At 42.2% G+C, this 17,774-nt stretch overlaps 1 protein-coding gene across 1 annotated transcript; it reads left to right on the top strand.

Moving 5' to 3' along the window:
- Window positions 1-1,626: 1,626 nt before the first annotated feature.
- Window positions 1,627-15,560, top strand: LOC139249763 (gamma-tubulin complex component 6-like; the record flags this gene model as incomplete). Its single annotated transcript, XM_070872553.1, has 6 exons — window positions 1,627-2,471; window positions 5,212-5,375; window positions 9,866-10,076; window positions 12,067-12,240; window positions 13,283-13,404; window positions 15,485-15,560. Coding segments are annotated over exons 1-6 (1,497 nt in total), but the record flags the coding sequence as incomplete, so codon positions are not given.
- Window positions 15,561-17,774: the final 2,214 nt, after the last annotated feature.

The following is a 17,774-nucleotide window of genomic DNA, read 5'->3' as shown; positions in this document are numbered from 1 at the left end:
GTGAGAGAGAGGCTGGGGGTGGGGGGGCGGGGAGAGAGAGAGAGGGCTGGGAGTGACTGGCTGGGAGAGCGGGGGAAGGGGCTGGGAGAGAGTGGGGGGGGGAGGTGGGGGAGAGAGAAAGAGAAGGGGTGCTGGAAGAGAGCGGGGGAAGGGGCAGAGAGAGAGAGAGGGTGGTGGGGGCTGGGGAGGGGGTTGCTCGGGGAGAGAGTGGGGGGGGTTCGAGGGGAGGGAGGGGCTGGGAAAGAGATGGGGGCTGAGGGAGGGAGGGGCTGGGAAAGAGATGGGGGCCGAGGATAAACTAGTAAAAGGATACTTGGAAGTATTCTTGGCAGTTCATTTTTTAAGTTCTCGGGAACCTTTTTTGGTATTAGTCTTGTGCCATCCACCTGATGTAAGAACATAAGAAATAGGAGCAAGAGAAGGCCTTCGAGCCTGCTCCACCATTTAGTACGATCATGGCTGATCCGATTATGGACTCGGGTCCACTTCCCTACCCGCTCTCCATAACCCCTTAATCCCTTATCGTTTAAGAAACTGTCTATTTCTGTCTTAAATTTATTCAATGTCCCAGCTTCCACAGCTCTCTGAGGCAGTGAATTTCACAGATCCACAACCCTTTAAGAGAAGAAATTTCTCCTCATCTCAGTTTTAAATGGGCGGCCCCTTATTCTAAGATTATGCCCTCTAGTTCTAGTCTCCCCTACCAGTGGAAACATCCTCTCTGCATCCACCTTGTCAAGCTCCTTCATAATCTTATACGTTTCGATAAGATCACCTCTCATTCTTCTGAATTCTAATGAGTAGAGGCCCAACCTACTCGGCCTTTCCTCATAAGTCAGCCCCTCATCCCCAGAATCAACCAAGTGAACCTTCTCTTAACTGCCTCAAAAGCAAGTATATCCTTTTGTAAATGTGGAAACCAAAACTGCACGCAGTATTCCAGGTGTGGCGTCACCAATACCCTGTACAACTGTAGCAAGACTTCCCTGCTGTTATACTCCATCCCCTTTGCAATAAAGGCCAAGATTCCATTGGCCTTCCTGATCACTTGCTGTACCTGCATACTAACCTTTTGTGTTTCAGGCACAAGTACCCCCAGTACTGCAGCACTTTGCAATCTTTCTCCATTTAACTAATAACTTACTCTTTGATTTTTTTCTGCCAAAGTGAATGACCTCACACTTTGCAACATTATATTCCATCTGCCAAATTTTGCCCACTCACTTAGCCTGTCTATGTCCTTTTGCAGATTTTGTGTATCCTCACACATTGCTTTTCCTCCCATCTTTGTATCGTTGGCAAACTTGGCTACATTACACTCGGTCCCTTTTTCCAAGTTGTTGAGATAGATTGTAAATAGTTGAGGTCCCAGCACTGATCCCTGCAGCACCCCACTAATTACTGGTTGTCAACTAGAGAATGAACCATTTATCCCTACTCTCAAAGCAAGTGCCACCCAGCTTCAATTTTTGTATATTTTCTGCCCAAATTGGATGGAAATAATTAAATTTAAAAAACCAAGATATTCTTTATCAATAGCTGAAAGAACCGTGCCTAAATACAGTGATGTTTTAAAGTTAATATGTTACACTATAGTGTTTAAGAATTTTTCTCTTCCCCCAGGTCTAAAGGAAAATCTGCTGCACTGTTGTATCTACTGGATCTGAGGGCCAGAGTTCAACTTTGACGCATCTGAAGTGTTTGACATTTCCGAAACACCAATGGCAAGCATTACACAGTTATTTGCAGACCTCTGTGAGGCCCACATGACCGGTTTATCGTGGAGGTGTTATTTGGGAAAAAGAAAGCTCAACCGAGAACAGTTCAAGGAAAAATTAAAACGGGTAGTTTACAATACGCTATTTGTAAATCTTTTCCGAGATGAAGCAGCTCCAAAGACACAGTCTGATATCAGTAAGCTACCTGTGAAAAACAAAATCTTGCTGCTGTCCTTCGACTTGAGGGTGGCTGGCATGGGCGTGGAAGCTGATCGCTTGGAGGAACTTACAGAGCAATTGGAAACATCAACGTGCAAGGCGCAAACTGATCTGAAGTCTGTTCTGAAACTTCTGATTGAGCTTGCAGGGACTGGACCATATCAACTTCAGCCACAGAAAAAGGATTATTTCTTGAACAATAAAAATGTTGGAAGAAATGTAAAACTTCAGGGCTATGACCACTATGATGTGAGCCTGTTTGAATCAGGTCTGTTACCTTTCATTTCCAGTGAGGACTTGGAATTTCATGACAGTGTACAACATACGCTTCAGTTAATGGATGCAAAACCTGGCACTGGATTACCTGGCATTGGACTATTCTCCCATAATTACTTAGCTGGCGACAAGTATGAGAAAGATACGCGAGTATCGCTCTTTGGTGCACTGGTACATAGTCGTACTTGTGAAATGGAAATTAAGTTGGATTTTCCAGCAGTGCCAGATAACGTGGCTATGACTGGACTTAAAATTAAGGTAAGTGAAGCAGAGCATATAACATTCCAGATATAGGGAAGAAATTTCCTGTGGGGGCGCAATTGAGAAGCTACAGCCGAAATTATGCCTATTCGTGAACCCATTTTGCAGATATTACACCTTAAATTTCTTGCAAATCTCATTAACATACACTGGGACAAAAATTTCTGTGCAAACAAGCAGAAATCAGCATAAACAATCTGCTTGAGGAAGGCGTGAAACTCTCACCATCTATTCCTCCTTTAAGTATGAAAATTAAAGTTTCAAGCCATCTAACCATCATTCACACACATTGGCACAGCATGTTTCAGAATGTGCAATCATGGAAGCTGTTCAATATTTAATGTAACTCATACTAAAGCCATAAAAATGCATTCAAAAAACCAGGTTGAGAAACAGATTGTCTTACCTATTACGAGAAGTCTTTTTGGTTTTCAGTCACTTTCTGACAGCATGCTGGAAACTCACCATGTCTGGTTTGGAAGCCAGAAAAGAGCTGCTCAGTCGGTATAAGTCGATTTATTAACAAATGGTTCTTGTAGCAGCGGCATTACCTCGTTCTATGTCCTGGATGATGAACTGGAGATGTCGGCAAGATATTGGGGTAGATTTTGTGGTCGGTGACATACCTACGGAGTATGTTGCCGGCATTCAAATATAATACCAACTTACGTCCTTTGTGAGCTTGCTCTCTGTCGCTGCGTACTGGAGGGCAGCGTAATGGCCCACGTATCCCAGAGGTGCAGCATGTGCGAAAGCGTTCCTGGGATCACATGGGCCTGGTGTTCCAAACAATGGGAGTGCCGAGTTTCCTCTTGACGATATGCGAGAACCAGCATCAGGCTTGTACAGTTAATTGTTCAATGGGATATGATAACTGGTACACAGGGGAATAAAGATACAGAGTAAGGCAACAGGGGAGAAAGGAGAGTGCTTTCACATATAATGGGAGGGAGGAATGCAAATTGATAATCGTTTTGTTATAGCAATTATACCATATTCAAGATTGTCTATTTAAAGTGGGGGAAAAAAACTTTTGATAAATTTTTAAAAATACTCTTTTTGAAGCATTTTAGCTAAAGCTGAACCACGCTGGCTTGATGCAAACTCTGTCACCATTACTGCTTCATTAATCTTCACAAATAACCTGCAAAAGAATGGAAAGGTAGTTCCTTTCGCAGTGAAACAGGCTCCTGCGCCTGCTTTCACTAACCATATCATTTCCGTATGTAATTGCTGGGCTGCTGGTGGGTAATTAGTTGAACTCAGTGCCATCAATGAGTATTTCCCCGTTCGTGCGGATCATCTGTCAAGTCGTAACTTGACAGTGCACAAGTTCATATGCAAATCCCGAACTTGTGGTATGATGGCGTGCTTTGAGTACCCACCACAAAATCTGCCCCAATGGTTTAATGTTGATTCGGTACTACAACAATTACTTGCATTTATATAGTGGCTTTAACATAATAAAACATTGTTTAATGTGGAGTACCCAGCAGTTTACTGTCAGCAATAAAATAACTAAATGTTTCTCACTCCTCCAGATAGGCATCTTAAGAAGAATACTAATTTGCACTGCCATACAGAAAACTGACTATAAACCCAATTCTTACTGCTTTTATGGGCTTATGGTACTAGAATCCAATTTAGGATGTTTATAAGATGGAACAAATTCTTACCTGACATAACCCTTTGTTAATGTATGTTAAAGAGCACTAAATTGTTTGTATTTTCATCAAGTTTTAACAATAGATTTCCATTGATTGCTTTTTAATGCAAGTCCCAGTTTTTGTGAATGATAGAGAATACTCTATGTAGATTTTCACAGTTCAGCGTTGTAATTTGACAATGTAATCATCACCTTTGGAAGTAAGTTCTGCTGTCTAAGTAAAAAGATTTCTCCTTATTTCCCCATTGTGTATTTATGGCTGCAAGTTTTGGATTCTCCCACAAGTGGAAATATTCTCTTCACGTTTACCCTGTCCAACCCATTCATCATTTTAAAGACTTCTATCAGGTATTCTCTAAGTCCTCTCTTTTCTAAAGAAAAAAGCTCCAGCTCCAGAGACTTGAGCACTAAAGTCCAGGCTGACATTCCAATGCAGTATTGAGCAAGTGCTGCACTGTTTGAGGTGTTGTCTTTCGGATGAGACGTTAGACCAGGCACAATCTGCTCTCGGATGGACATAAAAGATCCCATTGCACTATTTCGAAGAGGAGCAGGTGAGTTATCCCCAGTGTCCTGGCTAATATTTATCCCTCAATCAACATCACAAAAATAGATTATCATAGTGCTGTTTGTCGGAGCTTGCTGTGCGCAAATTGGCTGCCGCATTTCCTACATTGCAACAGAGACTACACTTCAAAAGTACTTCATTGCCTGTAAAGTGATTTGGAATGTCCTGAGGTCGTGAAAGGTGCCATATAAATGCAAGTCTTTTTAAAGTTCATTTGACACTTAATTGCCATTTGCTGTGCTTTTTATTGTTCTAGTACCTTTTATTCAGTTATGGGGACAGAAGTAATGGTTTATCACATATAATTGAACTCTTGGAAGGAGGTGAGTTCCATATCACTAGTATTGAATTTTGAGTTTGTGATCTTTGACACCATGTTGTTACTGGGCAGGAACTGAATTTTATCTTGATTCTTAAAGCATCACAATAACAATACATTTGCTAACTGAATAGAGTGATATTTATTTTGCAAGATGAAGCTTAATACTGTCTTATGTACACAGGTTCCTCAAAGCATTGACCAGTCAGAAGATGAAGGATTTCAGTCAGCATCCAACCTTACTCCAGATTCCCAGTCAGAACCCAGTTCATCTCCTGACATTGATTTATGGAATGCAGTGCTTACTTATGAACCAAGCAAGTATAGATGTTGGGAACTAATTGGCTGGTAAGTGAAAGATAGATTTTATTGGTGGCTGTTCTGTGTTTTTGAATACTGTATTTTGATCAAGCAATATTAATAGTAACTGCACAAACATTTACAACATCAAAAAGAGGCTTCTCTCAATTTCCTGCTGACCACGCAGAAGCACTGCTTGTGTGCTTATATTGAGTTGAATAATCTATAACTGCAACCGAGTCTGTGTGCATGATTGAATCACAAAACCAACTAGTTCAGCAATTATTTCCTTTTGCTGGGAAATGAAAAAACAGGATGCTTCCCTATAGGCTTAAATTTATTTCCTGCATTAACTATAGGTGTAAAATGATGCCCAGTTATGTCAAATGTCAGTGTTACCATTTGGGCTTTCTCAATATTTGTATTCACAATGCAGATTCCATAAGCAGGCCGAGTCTCCGACGAGCGAAGGCCTGCACACTTGCGCATACCGTGAATGGGATAGCATGTACTGGAACACTCAGTTGTCCTTCAATCATGATATAATGCAATGGAGTCCATGTGGGATGTTCACCACATTCTCCTGACTACTCCACAGTGTCAGATTGTTAAATGTTCAGGCTAAAGCTAATAGAATCAAATAAAAGTAAGATAATTACACAGAAGCAGAGAAGAACTGCGATGTACTCACTTCATACGAATTGATGTATGCTATACATAAACTGCTTTTTCAATGGCTTTTAGCTGATATTATGCAGGTATTGACCTTGCACAGCTAGTGTCAAGCCAGGAACTGGAAACTTGAACTGTTTCTTAATCGTACATCTGTCTTTACTTTAATGTTAAAGCAGGCCCATTTGATGATTAAATTCTTCTCAAAGGCTAGGTAATTAAGGCATTAAACACATGACATGATTACATCATGTGTGTAACATTAATTTGGGCCATCTGATCGGCATGATTTATACATATGAAATAATCCACAGATCAAATAACTGGGCCAAGGTCTCCATTTTGAAATATAAGAGGGAAAACCAGATTCCATTTGAACTCTATTACGTAAATGGATTTACACTGTTTCCACAGACATTTTTTTTAAAAATGTACATAATTGAGGGGTCTCATCATATATTACTGACTGATTTCTAGACTCCAATGTTTAGGCAGATATAAAAATAATTTGAAGTTATTATTTTTTTATTATTTTATTTATGTTCTTTCCTCAGCTCCACATGCCATGCATTCATCAGTGGGGAGGAGGGTAGACAATTTGCTACCAGGCCTCAGCCAAAGCTATTCTGTAACAGATTCTAAAGGTGTAAAAGAATGACCTGTTTTTTTTTCTCTCCTTTTATTGTAGATTAGTGCTTATTTTATCCTGGGCTTACTGTGACTGAGATTAAGAACTGCCTTTGGGGAGTAATGATCAAACCTTTGTCTTAGTACTGTATGGTGCTGCACATTGATGTGCACCATCATAAGGATCCAATTTGATTCTACCATTGTTCATTTTTCTTCATTATGTTCTTTTATCTATCTGGTACATAAACATTTCATACACTCTTCCGATAACTTTTGCAACCATGTTGTGAGTCTCTTGGTCAAATCTGAGACAGTAGGAGTCTCTTAATTAAACCCGAGTCTAGTAAGATCACAAGCTATTTATCTCTAGTGGTCATAGGCAGTTTATCTTTTACATACTAATTTCTGGATTCATTCTGCTGTCCGGAGTTCCTATTTCATTAGTATGGGGTTAACCTGTTTTTAATATCCACAAGGCAAAAATGCTAAGCTTTACTGATTTGTGTCTGTTTACAAAGCATTGCAAAGTGTTCACGGCACAGAAACAGGCCATTTGGCCCAAAAGATTCATATCGGTGTTTATGCTCCTCCACGAGTCTCCTCCCCCCCCCCCCCCCCCCCCCCCCGCCCCTTCATTTAACCTCATCGGTATATCCATCTATTCCTTTCTTCTTTGCGCTTATCTAGCTTCCCCTTAAATGCATCTATGCTATTCACCTCAACTGCGAGTTCCTTATTCTAACCACTCTCTGGTTAAGAAGTTTCTCCTGCATTCCCTATTGGATTTGCTAGTGACTAGCTTATATTTATGGCCCCTAGTTCTGGTCTCGCCTAGTTTCTCTACACCTACCCTATCAAACCTTTTTATTATCGGGTCATCCCTCAGTCTTTTTTCTAGAGAAAATAGCCCCAACCTGTTAAATCTTTCCTGATGGATAACATCTTCGTTCTGGTATAATTCTATTAAAACTTTTTTTGCACCTTCTCCAGTGCCTCTCTATCCTTTTTATAATATGGTGACCAGAACTGTTCACTAAACAAGTTTCTGTACAAGTTTAATATAACTTCCCTGCATTCCAATTCCATCCCTCTAGAAATGAACCCCAGTTTCAATTGGAGTTGACAGTTTTTTCTTGAAGTAAATCTGCTGTAAAACATCCCAGATGTTTAGTTCAAGTCATGTTTTGCTCTTTCTCTGCTGCTTTATTTATAACCATGAACTGACACAGCAGCAGGAGTGGTTCTTGATTTCAATTTGTATGTATATTTTTACTTCAACCCTATATTGGATTTGTTTTAAATAATGAGCTTGCCCCATCCTATCTCTAAAATCTCCAGCCCTATATTCCATCCCCCTTCAGAGCATTCATAGAAACATAGAAAATAGGTGCAGGAGTAGGCCATTCGGCCCTTCGAGCCTGCACCGCCATTCAATTAGTTCATGGCTGAACATGCAACTTCAGTACCCCATTCTCGCCATACCCCTTGATCCCCCTAGTAGTAAGGACTACATCTAACTCCTTTTTGAGGAGTTAGATGTGGTACTAACTCGTGTCTCTGGCTTCTGGTGCATTCCCCCTTCAAGTTGCTCTGCTATCATTGGCTGAACCATTAGCTGCCTCGCTCCTACTTTCTCAAACCCCCTTCCTAAACCTATTTGACCAAACTTGTCAGTGTATAAAATATTTTGCTTGCGCTCTAATCTCTCTGTTGCTATCCTCCAATGCCTTTCCACCTATTTGTGAAGTTCCTTGGAACTTTTCCTTACATTAAAGTACTATACAATTGCAAATTGTTCTTACTAAAGAACTGTAGGGCAGATCAGAAGCATGGAATATTGATATAACAGTGCGCTTTGGCACAATACAGTGTGTGAGTTCACACCTGCCATTTCTCTTGTGCTTAGCAAAGTTTTTAGTGGTTGCTGTGGAGGCAAAAAGACAAGTCAAGCTGTTGAAGGACTTGGTTATCAAGCACGGGAGGCCTGGAGGCAGGTTACTACAACCCCCCCCCCCCCCCCAAGTTGCACACCATTTTCTGGTTGAGAACATAGAGGGGAAGAAAGTATCATTTAAAACATATTTAATCAACAATTAAATAGAAATCTTTGTTTACATTCAATAGGCTAGAGGTAAATTGTCACCTTTTGGCACTGTTTCACAAATCCTGTGGACAATGTTGCATTTCTACTTCATAAACTTTCCAATTATGTTAACTGCATTAGCTAAGTACTAGGATCCATTAGTGTATTGACTCCGCTCATCACCTTAATAACTTGATGTAAGAACTAAGGATTCATCGTTTGCTGTATTGCATTGTAGCCGAGCCCTTATTTGAAAAGGAGACAAGGTTTGAGCTTGTAGGAGAAAAGTGGCTACTCAATGCTATAATCCGGGTTTTAAATAAGGTGGTTTTCCCCCCCTATTAATTGGCAATAATGTTTGGTGCACTTTCTGCCACGTCTGTGCTTTGTTCAAGGAACATTATCCTAATGTTTGGTTTTAAACCTGGGTGAGCAGCAATGCCAGTCACATAGCTACAGCATACTGCAGTGGCTTCATTACAATTAATGACTACAGCAAATGTTTGCTCTTCCCACTGTTTTTTGTACAGTTAATTCTTCTTTGAGGGGATTGGGGGGGGGGGTGCGGCGGGGGGAAGGTACAGCATTGCATAAAATGTTGTACACAAGTGTTGCATTGACAGGGAAATGTTTCTAAGTATTTTACTGTTCTTGTGGGGAGCAAGAAATACTATTCAAATGATTATCAGTTCCCACTGCCTGTCAAAGAAAGGCAGGTGAAGCAAATAGAAGGTTGGCCTCCACAAATAGAATTTTGCAAATGGCCAACTCTGGGAAAATGATGTAATTGCTAACAAAATGGTGGTTATAGCTAATTACAAATAAGTATTGTTATTTCCAGTGCTTGGTGTATGCTCATAAGGCTCAACATTCAAAGAGGCTAATAAGTGAAATGAAGCCGAATTTTATTTTTTCTGTTCATTTTTATGATATAAAATATGTGTATGAGACCTTTTTATTTGAGTAACATTTAATAGTGTAAGTGACTAATCGTGTAGAATCATATATAACACTTTCCTCCCCCTGCAAATGTACTCTAAATAGCAGAAAGTTTACTTCATTCACACTTGACTGCAGATCTGATTGATTAATTTTTGTAACAATTTAAGTAAGATGATTGACTGCCAGTAAAATCAGATTTTTTTTCTCGTAGTCCTCCAGGTAGAAAAGAGGAACCGTATCTCACTGAAGCAGGTCGAGAAGCTTTTGACAAATTCTACCGATTGCGTCAAGGTGAACTACAGCTCATCAGTGCTACACTGTTGCAACCAACACCAGCTGTACTGCAAAAAGAATCTGAACTCGTCAAAGATGTCCTGAACGTCCTCATTGGTGTGGCATCGATGACCTTCTTGCTGAATGAGGTAGAGAATTTATATTGCAATAAGTGTAGTTCCGGTGCAATATAGCTTTTATAAAAGATTGGGGACTACATTCAAAACTTTCTATTAATCTAGATAATGTGATAAATCCAGATAAATACAAAAATTAACAACTTGTATTTATATAGTGCCTTTAACGTAGTGAAACATCTCGGAGACAAAAAAAATTGACACAAGCCACATAAGGAGAAATTAGGGCAGGTGACCAAAAGCTTGGTCAAAGAGAGAGATTTTAAGGAGTATCTTGGAGAGGTAGAGAGGTTTAGGCAGGGAATTCCGGAGCTTGGAGCCAAGGCAACAGAAGGCACGAATATAATCGGGGATGTTCAAGAGGGCAGAATTAGAGGAGCACAGCCATCTCGTGGGGGGGCGGGGTGGATTGTGGGGCTGAAGGAGGTTACATAGATAGGGAGGGGCGAGGCCATGGAAAGAATTGAAAACGAGAATGAGAATTTTGAAATTGAGGTATTGCTTAACCGGGAGCAAATGTAGGTCAGCGAGCACAGGGGTGATGGGTGAGCGGGACTTGTTGCGAGTTAGATCATGGGCAGCCGAGTTTTGGATCACCTCTAGTTTATGTAGGGTCGAATGTGGGAGGCTAGCCAGGAGTGCGTTGGAATAATCAAGTCTAATAATCAAGAGGTAACAAAGGCATGGATAAGAGTTTCAGCAGCAGATGAGCTGATGCAGGGGCAGAGACGGGCAATGTTACGGAAATAGGCGGTCTTAGTTATGCCATAGATATGTGGTCAAAAGCTCATTTCAGGGTCAAATATTACACCAAGGTTGCGAACAGTCTGGCTCAGCCTCAGACAGAGGTTGGTGAGAGGGATGGAATCATTGGCTAGGAAACTGAGTTTGTGGCAGGTACGAAAACAATGGCTTCAGTCTTCCCAATATATTTAATTGGAGAATCTGAAAAATCTAGATAAATACAAAAAATTAAATGGGATGAGGTTCTAGTTTTTGACTTCAATTGAATTTCTCAGTGCAGAAACAGGCCATTTGGGCCAACTAGTCTCTGCTGGTGTTCACACTCCACATGAGCCTTCTGCCCCCCCACCCCTTCTCATCTCACCCTATCAGCATATATTTTCATTCCTTTCTCCCTCGTGTGTTTACCTAGCTTCCCCTTAAATGCATCTATGCCATTCACCCCAACTGTTCCATATGATAGTGAGTTCCACATCCTCACCACTCTGTGTGGGAAAATAAGTTTTTCCTGAACTCCCCATTGGATCTACCAGTGACCTATGTTCCCTGTAATTTTTTTATGGCCCTGCGCGACCCCTTTAAGGGATTGCACAGGCCATTCAAAATACCACGCATGCAAGGTTTTTACATTGGAAAGCCGGCTGCGTGGGTTCCCTGGATCAGTACTCAGCTGTGCACCTTACATGAAATACTTGCAGAGACCATCCTACATTTATGGCCCCCAGTTTTAGTTTCTCCACACCCCACACCCCCACATGTAGACATCTTCCCCATGACTACCCATTGCTGAATTATACAAATAAAAGGGATATTGATCAACCTCGATCTCTAAACCCAGTTCTGCAGAATTACCCTATCTTATAGGTTTCATTGGTTCAGGATTCTTTTGTAGGGAGTGAAAAGTACTGTTTGTATAATAGTAGCTTTCCGACATTGCAACTCCTCAGAACTCCAGACCTTTGAACGGTTGATGTTATCACTAAGTACAAGATTCACAATGTACCCATTATCCAACACTTTATCTCTCGCTGCATTAAAATAATTGTACCTGCAATATGTAAAAAGTATTAAAAATTCAAAGGTAATTGAGCAATTTGAATTGTGTTTTTAAAAAATGGTGATAGTCTTTAATTACAAAGCATTACTGCCGTAACTGCAGAATAATATACTTTAGAAATATCATAGTAGGCTGTAACTGCGGATAACTATTACTGGTATATAAATGATTTGTTTTACTTTACTGTCTTTCTCTTTTCAGACTCTCCAGGCATTTATAGTGAAGCAAGGAGTTTACGTTTCAGGAACGTCCCCTGAGAGCATGTATAACCTCCTATCTGAACTGGCTGAATATGGAACTTATTACACCCGCCTCAGTCACTTCTCTCTTCAGCCGATTCTTGACTCTACATACAAAAAAGGACTTGTTTTCCAGGTTTCAATCAATTTTGTATTCAGACATTTTTTGTTATGCTCCACAACAAAATAATCAATTCAGAGTCCTTGTTTAGATGTAACATTTAGATTATTGCCAGGAAAGTCAATCACTTCTTTGTCACTGCTTTGACCAACACAATAACTCCAGGGTAAAGTCCACATCCTCATTAGTTTGGCATGATTTTTGGCAGTACCTTTAGTTACACAGCTAAAAATCAATTATTTTCTTGATGCTTGGCATCTTGAATTCTATACCGGTTGTACCTCTCCAGTCCGGGACTCTTTGTTCCGGCATCATTCCCGATGGGGGGTCGCAACCCACGCTGTGTCCTGGGGCTGGCTGCTCCTCTTCTCTCCGGTGTTCCCTCCGAGGTCGGATCAGCGTGCTGTGTCCTGGGGCTGGCTGCTTCTCTTCTCCTCGCTGTCTCCAGTGTTCCCTCCTTGGTCGGGTCGGCGCGGATGGGAACGAGGAGCGTGGCGGCTGACTGAGGCACCGAAGCTGGGCCTGAGAAATGCTGCGCAGTAGGCTTCTGCGCAGCGCATGCACAGAACACGGCCGGGTCGTTGTCAGCAGTACCCGGTAAGTTTAGTGTACTGCTGACGACGCTAGGGTCGGCGTAACCTCCCGTGGTCCGGAAAACTCTCTGGTCTGGCACCGGTCAGATCCCAAGGGTGCTGGACCAGAGAGGTCCAACCTGTATATCAAAATAAATGTTGCAATTTATAGGAGCATGGTCCCTGTCTGCTCCAGGTGAGGGAGTAGAAAATCTAAAAAATGTTTAATTGTGTTCAAAAGCAATATTTATACATCATTGACATTAGGCTAGAGCATACAATCCTAAGCTTTGCAACTGGATGTAGAGACATAATGCTCATGAAATATTAGGTCCAGCAAGTTATGACGTGGGAAGGTATGTTAGTTTGATCTTGGTTTTCAGAACATAGAAAAAGTTGAACTGAGAATTGTACCAATGTTAACACACTAATACAAGATAAAAGTGCCAAAAAATTGAACAAATTGTTATCTTTTTTTCTACTAGGCTTTTACAAGTGGCTTGAGGAAATATCTGCAATATTATAGAGCTTGTGTGTTGTCAACACCTCCATCATTGAGCCTTTTACCAATTGTCTTTCTCTTCAGGAAACTGGGACGCCAACTACGGTTAGTGTGGTTCCTTTTGTGTAATGTATATGTTACAATTAGACTTTAATTATTAAAATTTGTTATCTAGCTAGTTACCGCGACAGGGATGATTTAATTTGGATTAAAATAATTTTCATGAAATTTGTCGATTTTAGTATGTACTTAACTTTTTGTGTCTTAGGGTTTTCCTATTGATTCCAAAGACCAAAAATATATTCTATGATACTAATAAAGACGTAACTTTAAAAAAAAGTTTAGGTGTTATCTTATGCAGAGAGCAATGCTTAGATTAGTAATCTAATTCAGAGGCTTAATTGATATTCTAATTTATGACCATGATGAATTTACAGCTTCTCCAAGGTAATTTAAAAAAATATTTACTGAGAGGTAAATTGAACACTTTTTTCAAATTCAGGCATTTTACTTTTGCCGACAGTGGATTTTGGATTGGGAATTTTATAGGTGTAGAAAAGTCGCACGCCAAAGGAGCAACAGCTGTGACCTGATCCCAACAAGATTATATACACTTCATTTGTAGCTATTTAGAGGGATTAGATTAGAAGTAATGCTGCTAGTATATTTTCTAATCTGTTTAATATTTCAGCCATCTGTTTAAATAACATCTAGGATATTGGAACTTTCTAGATTTCGAAAGATAGAGTAATATTTTTGTGCAGTTGGAGAAATGCATATGTTATTTATTACCAGTATGAACTGATCAGAAAGCATGAATTTATGAAGGGAAGGTTTTGTCTAACTAATCTTGTTGAATTCTTTGAGGAGGATGTTGTTTGTGGACTTCTAGATGGCATCGTAAAGGTTTCGCACAAGAGATTATTAGCAAATATGAAAGCGCATAGAATTGGAGGCAACCTTGTAACATGAATTGGTAATTGGTTGGGATGTCGGAGACAGAGAGTAGGGTTAAAGGGAATATTCTCTAATTGGCGGAATGTGCCAAATGGTGTTTCCCAATTATCTGTACTAGGGCCTCAGCTTGGATAAAGGAATTGTATGTCCAAGTTTGCAGATGACATTAAGTTAGGAGGCATAGTAAATTGTGTAGATGGGAACAAGAAGTTTCAAAGAGACAGTGGCAGATTAAATAAGTGCAAAATTGTGACAGATTAAGTTCAATGTGGGGAAGTGTGAGGTAATCTCGTTTGAATCCAAGAAAGACAAATTCGAATACTTGATGTAGACAAATCATAAAAGCTTGTTCACCAGTTCAAAAAGGCTAATAGAATTTTGGCCTTTATCTCAAGGGGGTTGGAATACAAACGTGAGGAAATGACGCTTCAGTATTAGAGCCTTCCAGACCTTATCTGAAGTACTGTGTTCAGGAAAGTTAATTGGGCTTGGAGGAGGTACAGTGCAGATTCACTAGAATTATACCAGGGCTTAAAAAGTTAAATTATGAAGACAGGTTGCATAAATTTTGATTTTGAATTCTCTTGAATTTAGAAGATTGAAGGATGATCTAATCAATGTATTTAAAATGATAGAGGGATCATATTAGGCAAATCCAGAGAAACTATATCCTCTGATGCGGCAATCCGAAACAAGCGGACATAATAAAATGAGAGCAAGGCCATTTAGGAGTTTAATCAGAAAGCACTTCCTCACGCAAAGAATAGTGGAAATCCAGAACATTCTCCCCAAAAGGCTATGGATGTTGGGTCAATTGACATTTTCAAGATTAAGATCTAGAGATTTTTGTTGGGAAAGAGTATCCAGAGATATGAATCAAAGGTAACAAAGAGGAGTTAAGGTACATATCAGCCATGAGCTAATTGAATGGTGGACCATGCTTGATACCTGAATGTTGCAATTGTTTTTATTATGCTCAAGAGTAAAGAAATGTTGGGGAAGAAAGTAATTATGAAGTCAGATCAGCGTAGAGAGAAAAGCAAATCATATTAAATGGTTTCATTCCAACTGTTGGGTGTTGTAGGGTGTGTTTTAAAACACTTCTGTAGTGATTTGGGGGCTTTAAGTACTTAATAGATTATTTCAGTTAATTGACTTTCAGATGTCCAGTAACAATTGCAACACAATCGCTGGGAATAGTAGTGAATAGTAAATCTGTCCTTTGCAGATATTTGTCTGAATTATGTGGTATAGGATCCAGTGTGCTGGGATTAAACCGAGGAAGTTCAACACCTTTCCCCACAGTGAGTACTATGCTTTTTTTGCTCTCGCTCAATGTTCTTTTTCTCCTTCTGAAGATGTTGCCTTCTTGCTCTGGGTCATTTTCCACAAACAACAGTTTCCCTCTAGTACTTTGTCCAAGTAGGACTTTGAGTACCAGCTGGCCATTCAAATGTGTGCTAAATACTTCCAAGCCAAATCCTGCCCACATATATAGATACACACACAATTCCAGCAGGAGTCATTCACTCGTGACCAGGAACAGGAACTGTGGTCTTTTGTTATTTTTCTTCCTTTCAAAACCTGGGGAAATATACTAATGGTAACAGTCTATTGCTGCCTTGGCTGAGTTCATGAAATTCAGCACAAAGGATCTGTTCTCATGTTGAAGGTCATTGGCAGATAAGTATTACCTTCGATCAGTTGGTAGTACTCTCAGCTGAGTCAGAAGGTTGAGTTTAATAGGTTATGAAGTTGTAGTGTATTGTGGCTGCTTGAAAGAAAGAAGAGTGTGTGTTTACAAAGTGCTTGATGGCTAATTAAGTACTTTTGAAGTGTAGTCATTGTTGTAATATAGAAGAATCCTATCAGTAAGAAATTATCAAGCTGCTTACACTAAGGGCTGGATTTTCCCGGGTCCCACCCACATGGTGTGGGAGTTGTGATCCCGGGGGTGAGTCCGATTCCTGACTCTGGGGCTGAATCGGGATCCCAGGTAGTGGGTCAGGTCCCCGGCCCCGGAAAGGGGCAGGCTGATGGTGGGAGAGCTTGGGGGGCCGTGAGGAAGCACTCCTGCTCCTCCTGGCTCACAAGCATTGCTCCCTAAGGCTGAGGCCGCCTCGTTGCAGCTACCGGGATCCCCGACCACCTGCAGTAAAAGGTTAAAGTAGAGGCTTCAGACCTCATGTTTAAATTGCCAACCCGCCTCTTGACATAGACCTGACTCCAGGTTGCTATTGACAGTTTAAGAAAGATGAACTGTATTGGAAAATTGGCTTCCATTCCCATCTACGGGTTATGTTGGTGGCTATGGACCAGGCCACAATCACTTTGCATCTGAGCTGCCTGGTAGTGAAATTTAGGAGATTGAGTCCCTCTTGTTTTGGGAGTTACGGGCATATTCGCAGCCTTTTGTCTCCCCAAAAGAACTTGGAGATGTGACTGTCCATGTTATGGAATACATGAGCTGATACCTCAGCTACCTTAGCCAAACGTTCTATTGGTGTCTTGGCAAACGTTCATTCCTTTACTAACACAAACATCATGGGCCTAAGTTTCGAGCTGCGCCGAGAACGGCGCAGTCCCGACCTGGACGCCCGTTTTTCACCCACAAAGTGCGCCTAAAAAAACCTCTGTATTCTCCACCTCCCTGGCGGTCCTCTGGCCCTTGGCGCAGCGCAGCAGGAGCTGTAGGGGGCAGAGCCAGGTCCCCGCGCTGATAACAGTGCCGGGACCTCTGCACATGCGCGCTACAGTGGGCACGCAAGTGCAGTAGCTCCAGGTGCCCGAAACTGTGTGGGAGGGGCCGAAGCACGCAGCCCCTAGTCCTGGCCGAATGGCCTCACTGGGGCTGCGTGAATAAGGCTCCTCTCACGGCAGCTCCTGCTTCCTCCCTACCCGACAACTCCCGCTTCCTGCCCCCCGCCTCCGGACCCGACACCGACCCGACTCCCACTTCCCCCCCCCCCCCCCCCCGTCCCGCCCCCGGACCGGACGGACACCTGCCCCCCCCACCCCCAGACCGGACCCGACACCCGCTCCCCCCCCGCCCCGCCCGCCTCCGGACTGGATCCGACCTGACCTCCCCTCTCCCTCCGAACTGACCTCCCTCCCGCCACCCTCCCGACCCGACCCAATGCCACCTACCTGTAATCTGGTGCTGGGGAGGGGCCCTGCCCGAAGTCTCGGGCCCGGCCCGTTCAGCTCTCCCCCCCCCCCCCCCCCACCTCCCCTTCTCGTTCCCCCCCCACCTCCCCCTTCTCGTTCCCCCCCCACCTCCCCCTTCTCCTTCCCCCCACCTGCCCCTTCTCCTTCCCCCCCCATCCCCCCCATCTCCTTCCCTTCCCCCCCACCACACCCCCAATCTCCTTCCCCCCCCCCCACCACACCCCCAATCTCCTTCCCCCCCCCCACCACACCCCAATCTCTTTCCCCCCCCCACCACCCCCCAATCTCCTTCCCCCCCCCCACCACACCCCCAATCTCCTTCGCCCCCCACCCCACCACCCCCAATCTCA

Source organism: Pristiophorus japonicus, unplaced genomic scaffold (genome assembly GCF_044704955.1).
Source record: "Pristiophorus japonicus isolate sPriJap1 unplaced genomic scaffold, sPriJap1.hap1 HAP1_SCAFFOLD_3310, whole genome shotgun sequence".
Taxonomy (NCBI): domain Eukaryota; kingdom Metazoa; phylum Chordata; class Chondrichthyes; family Pristiophoridae; genus Pristiophorus; species Pristiophorus japonicus.
The sequence above is the reverse complement of the archived record's forward strand: the minus strand, read 5'-3'. Positions and strand labels throughout refer to the sequence as shown.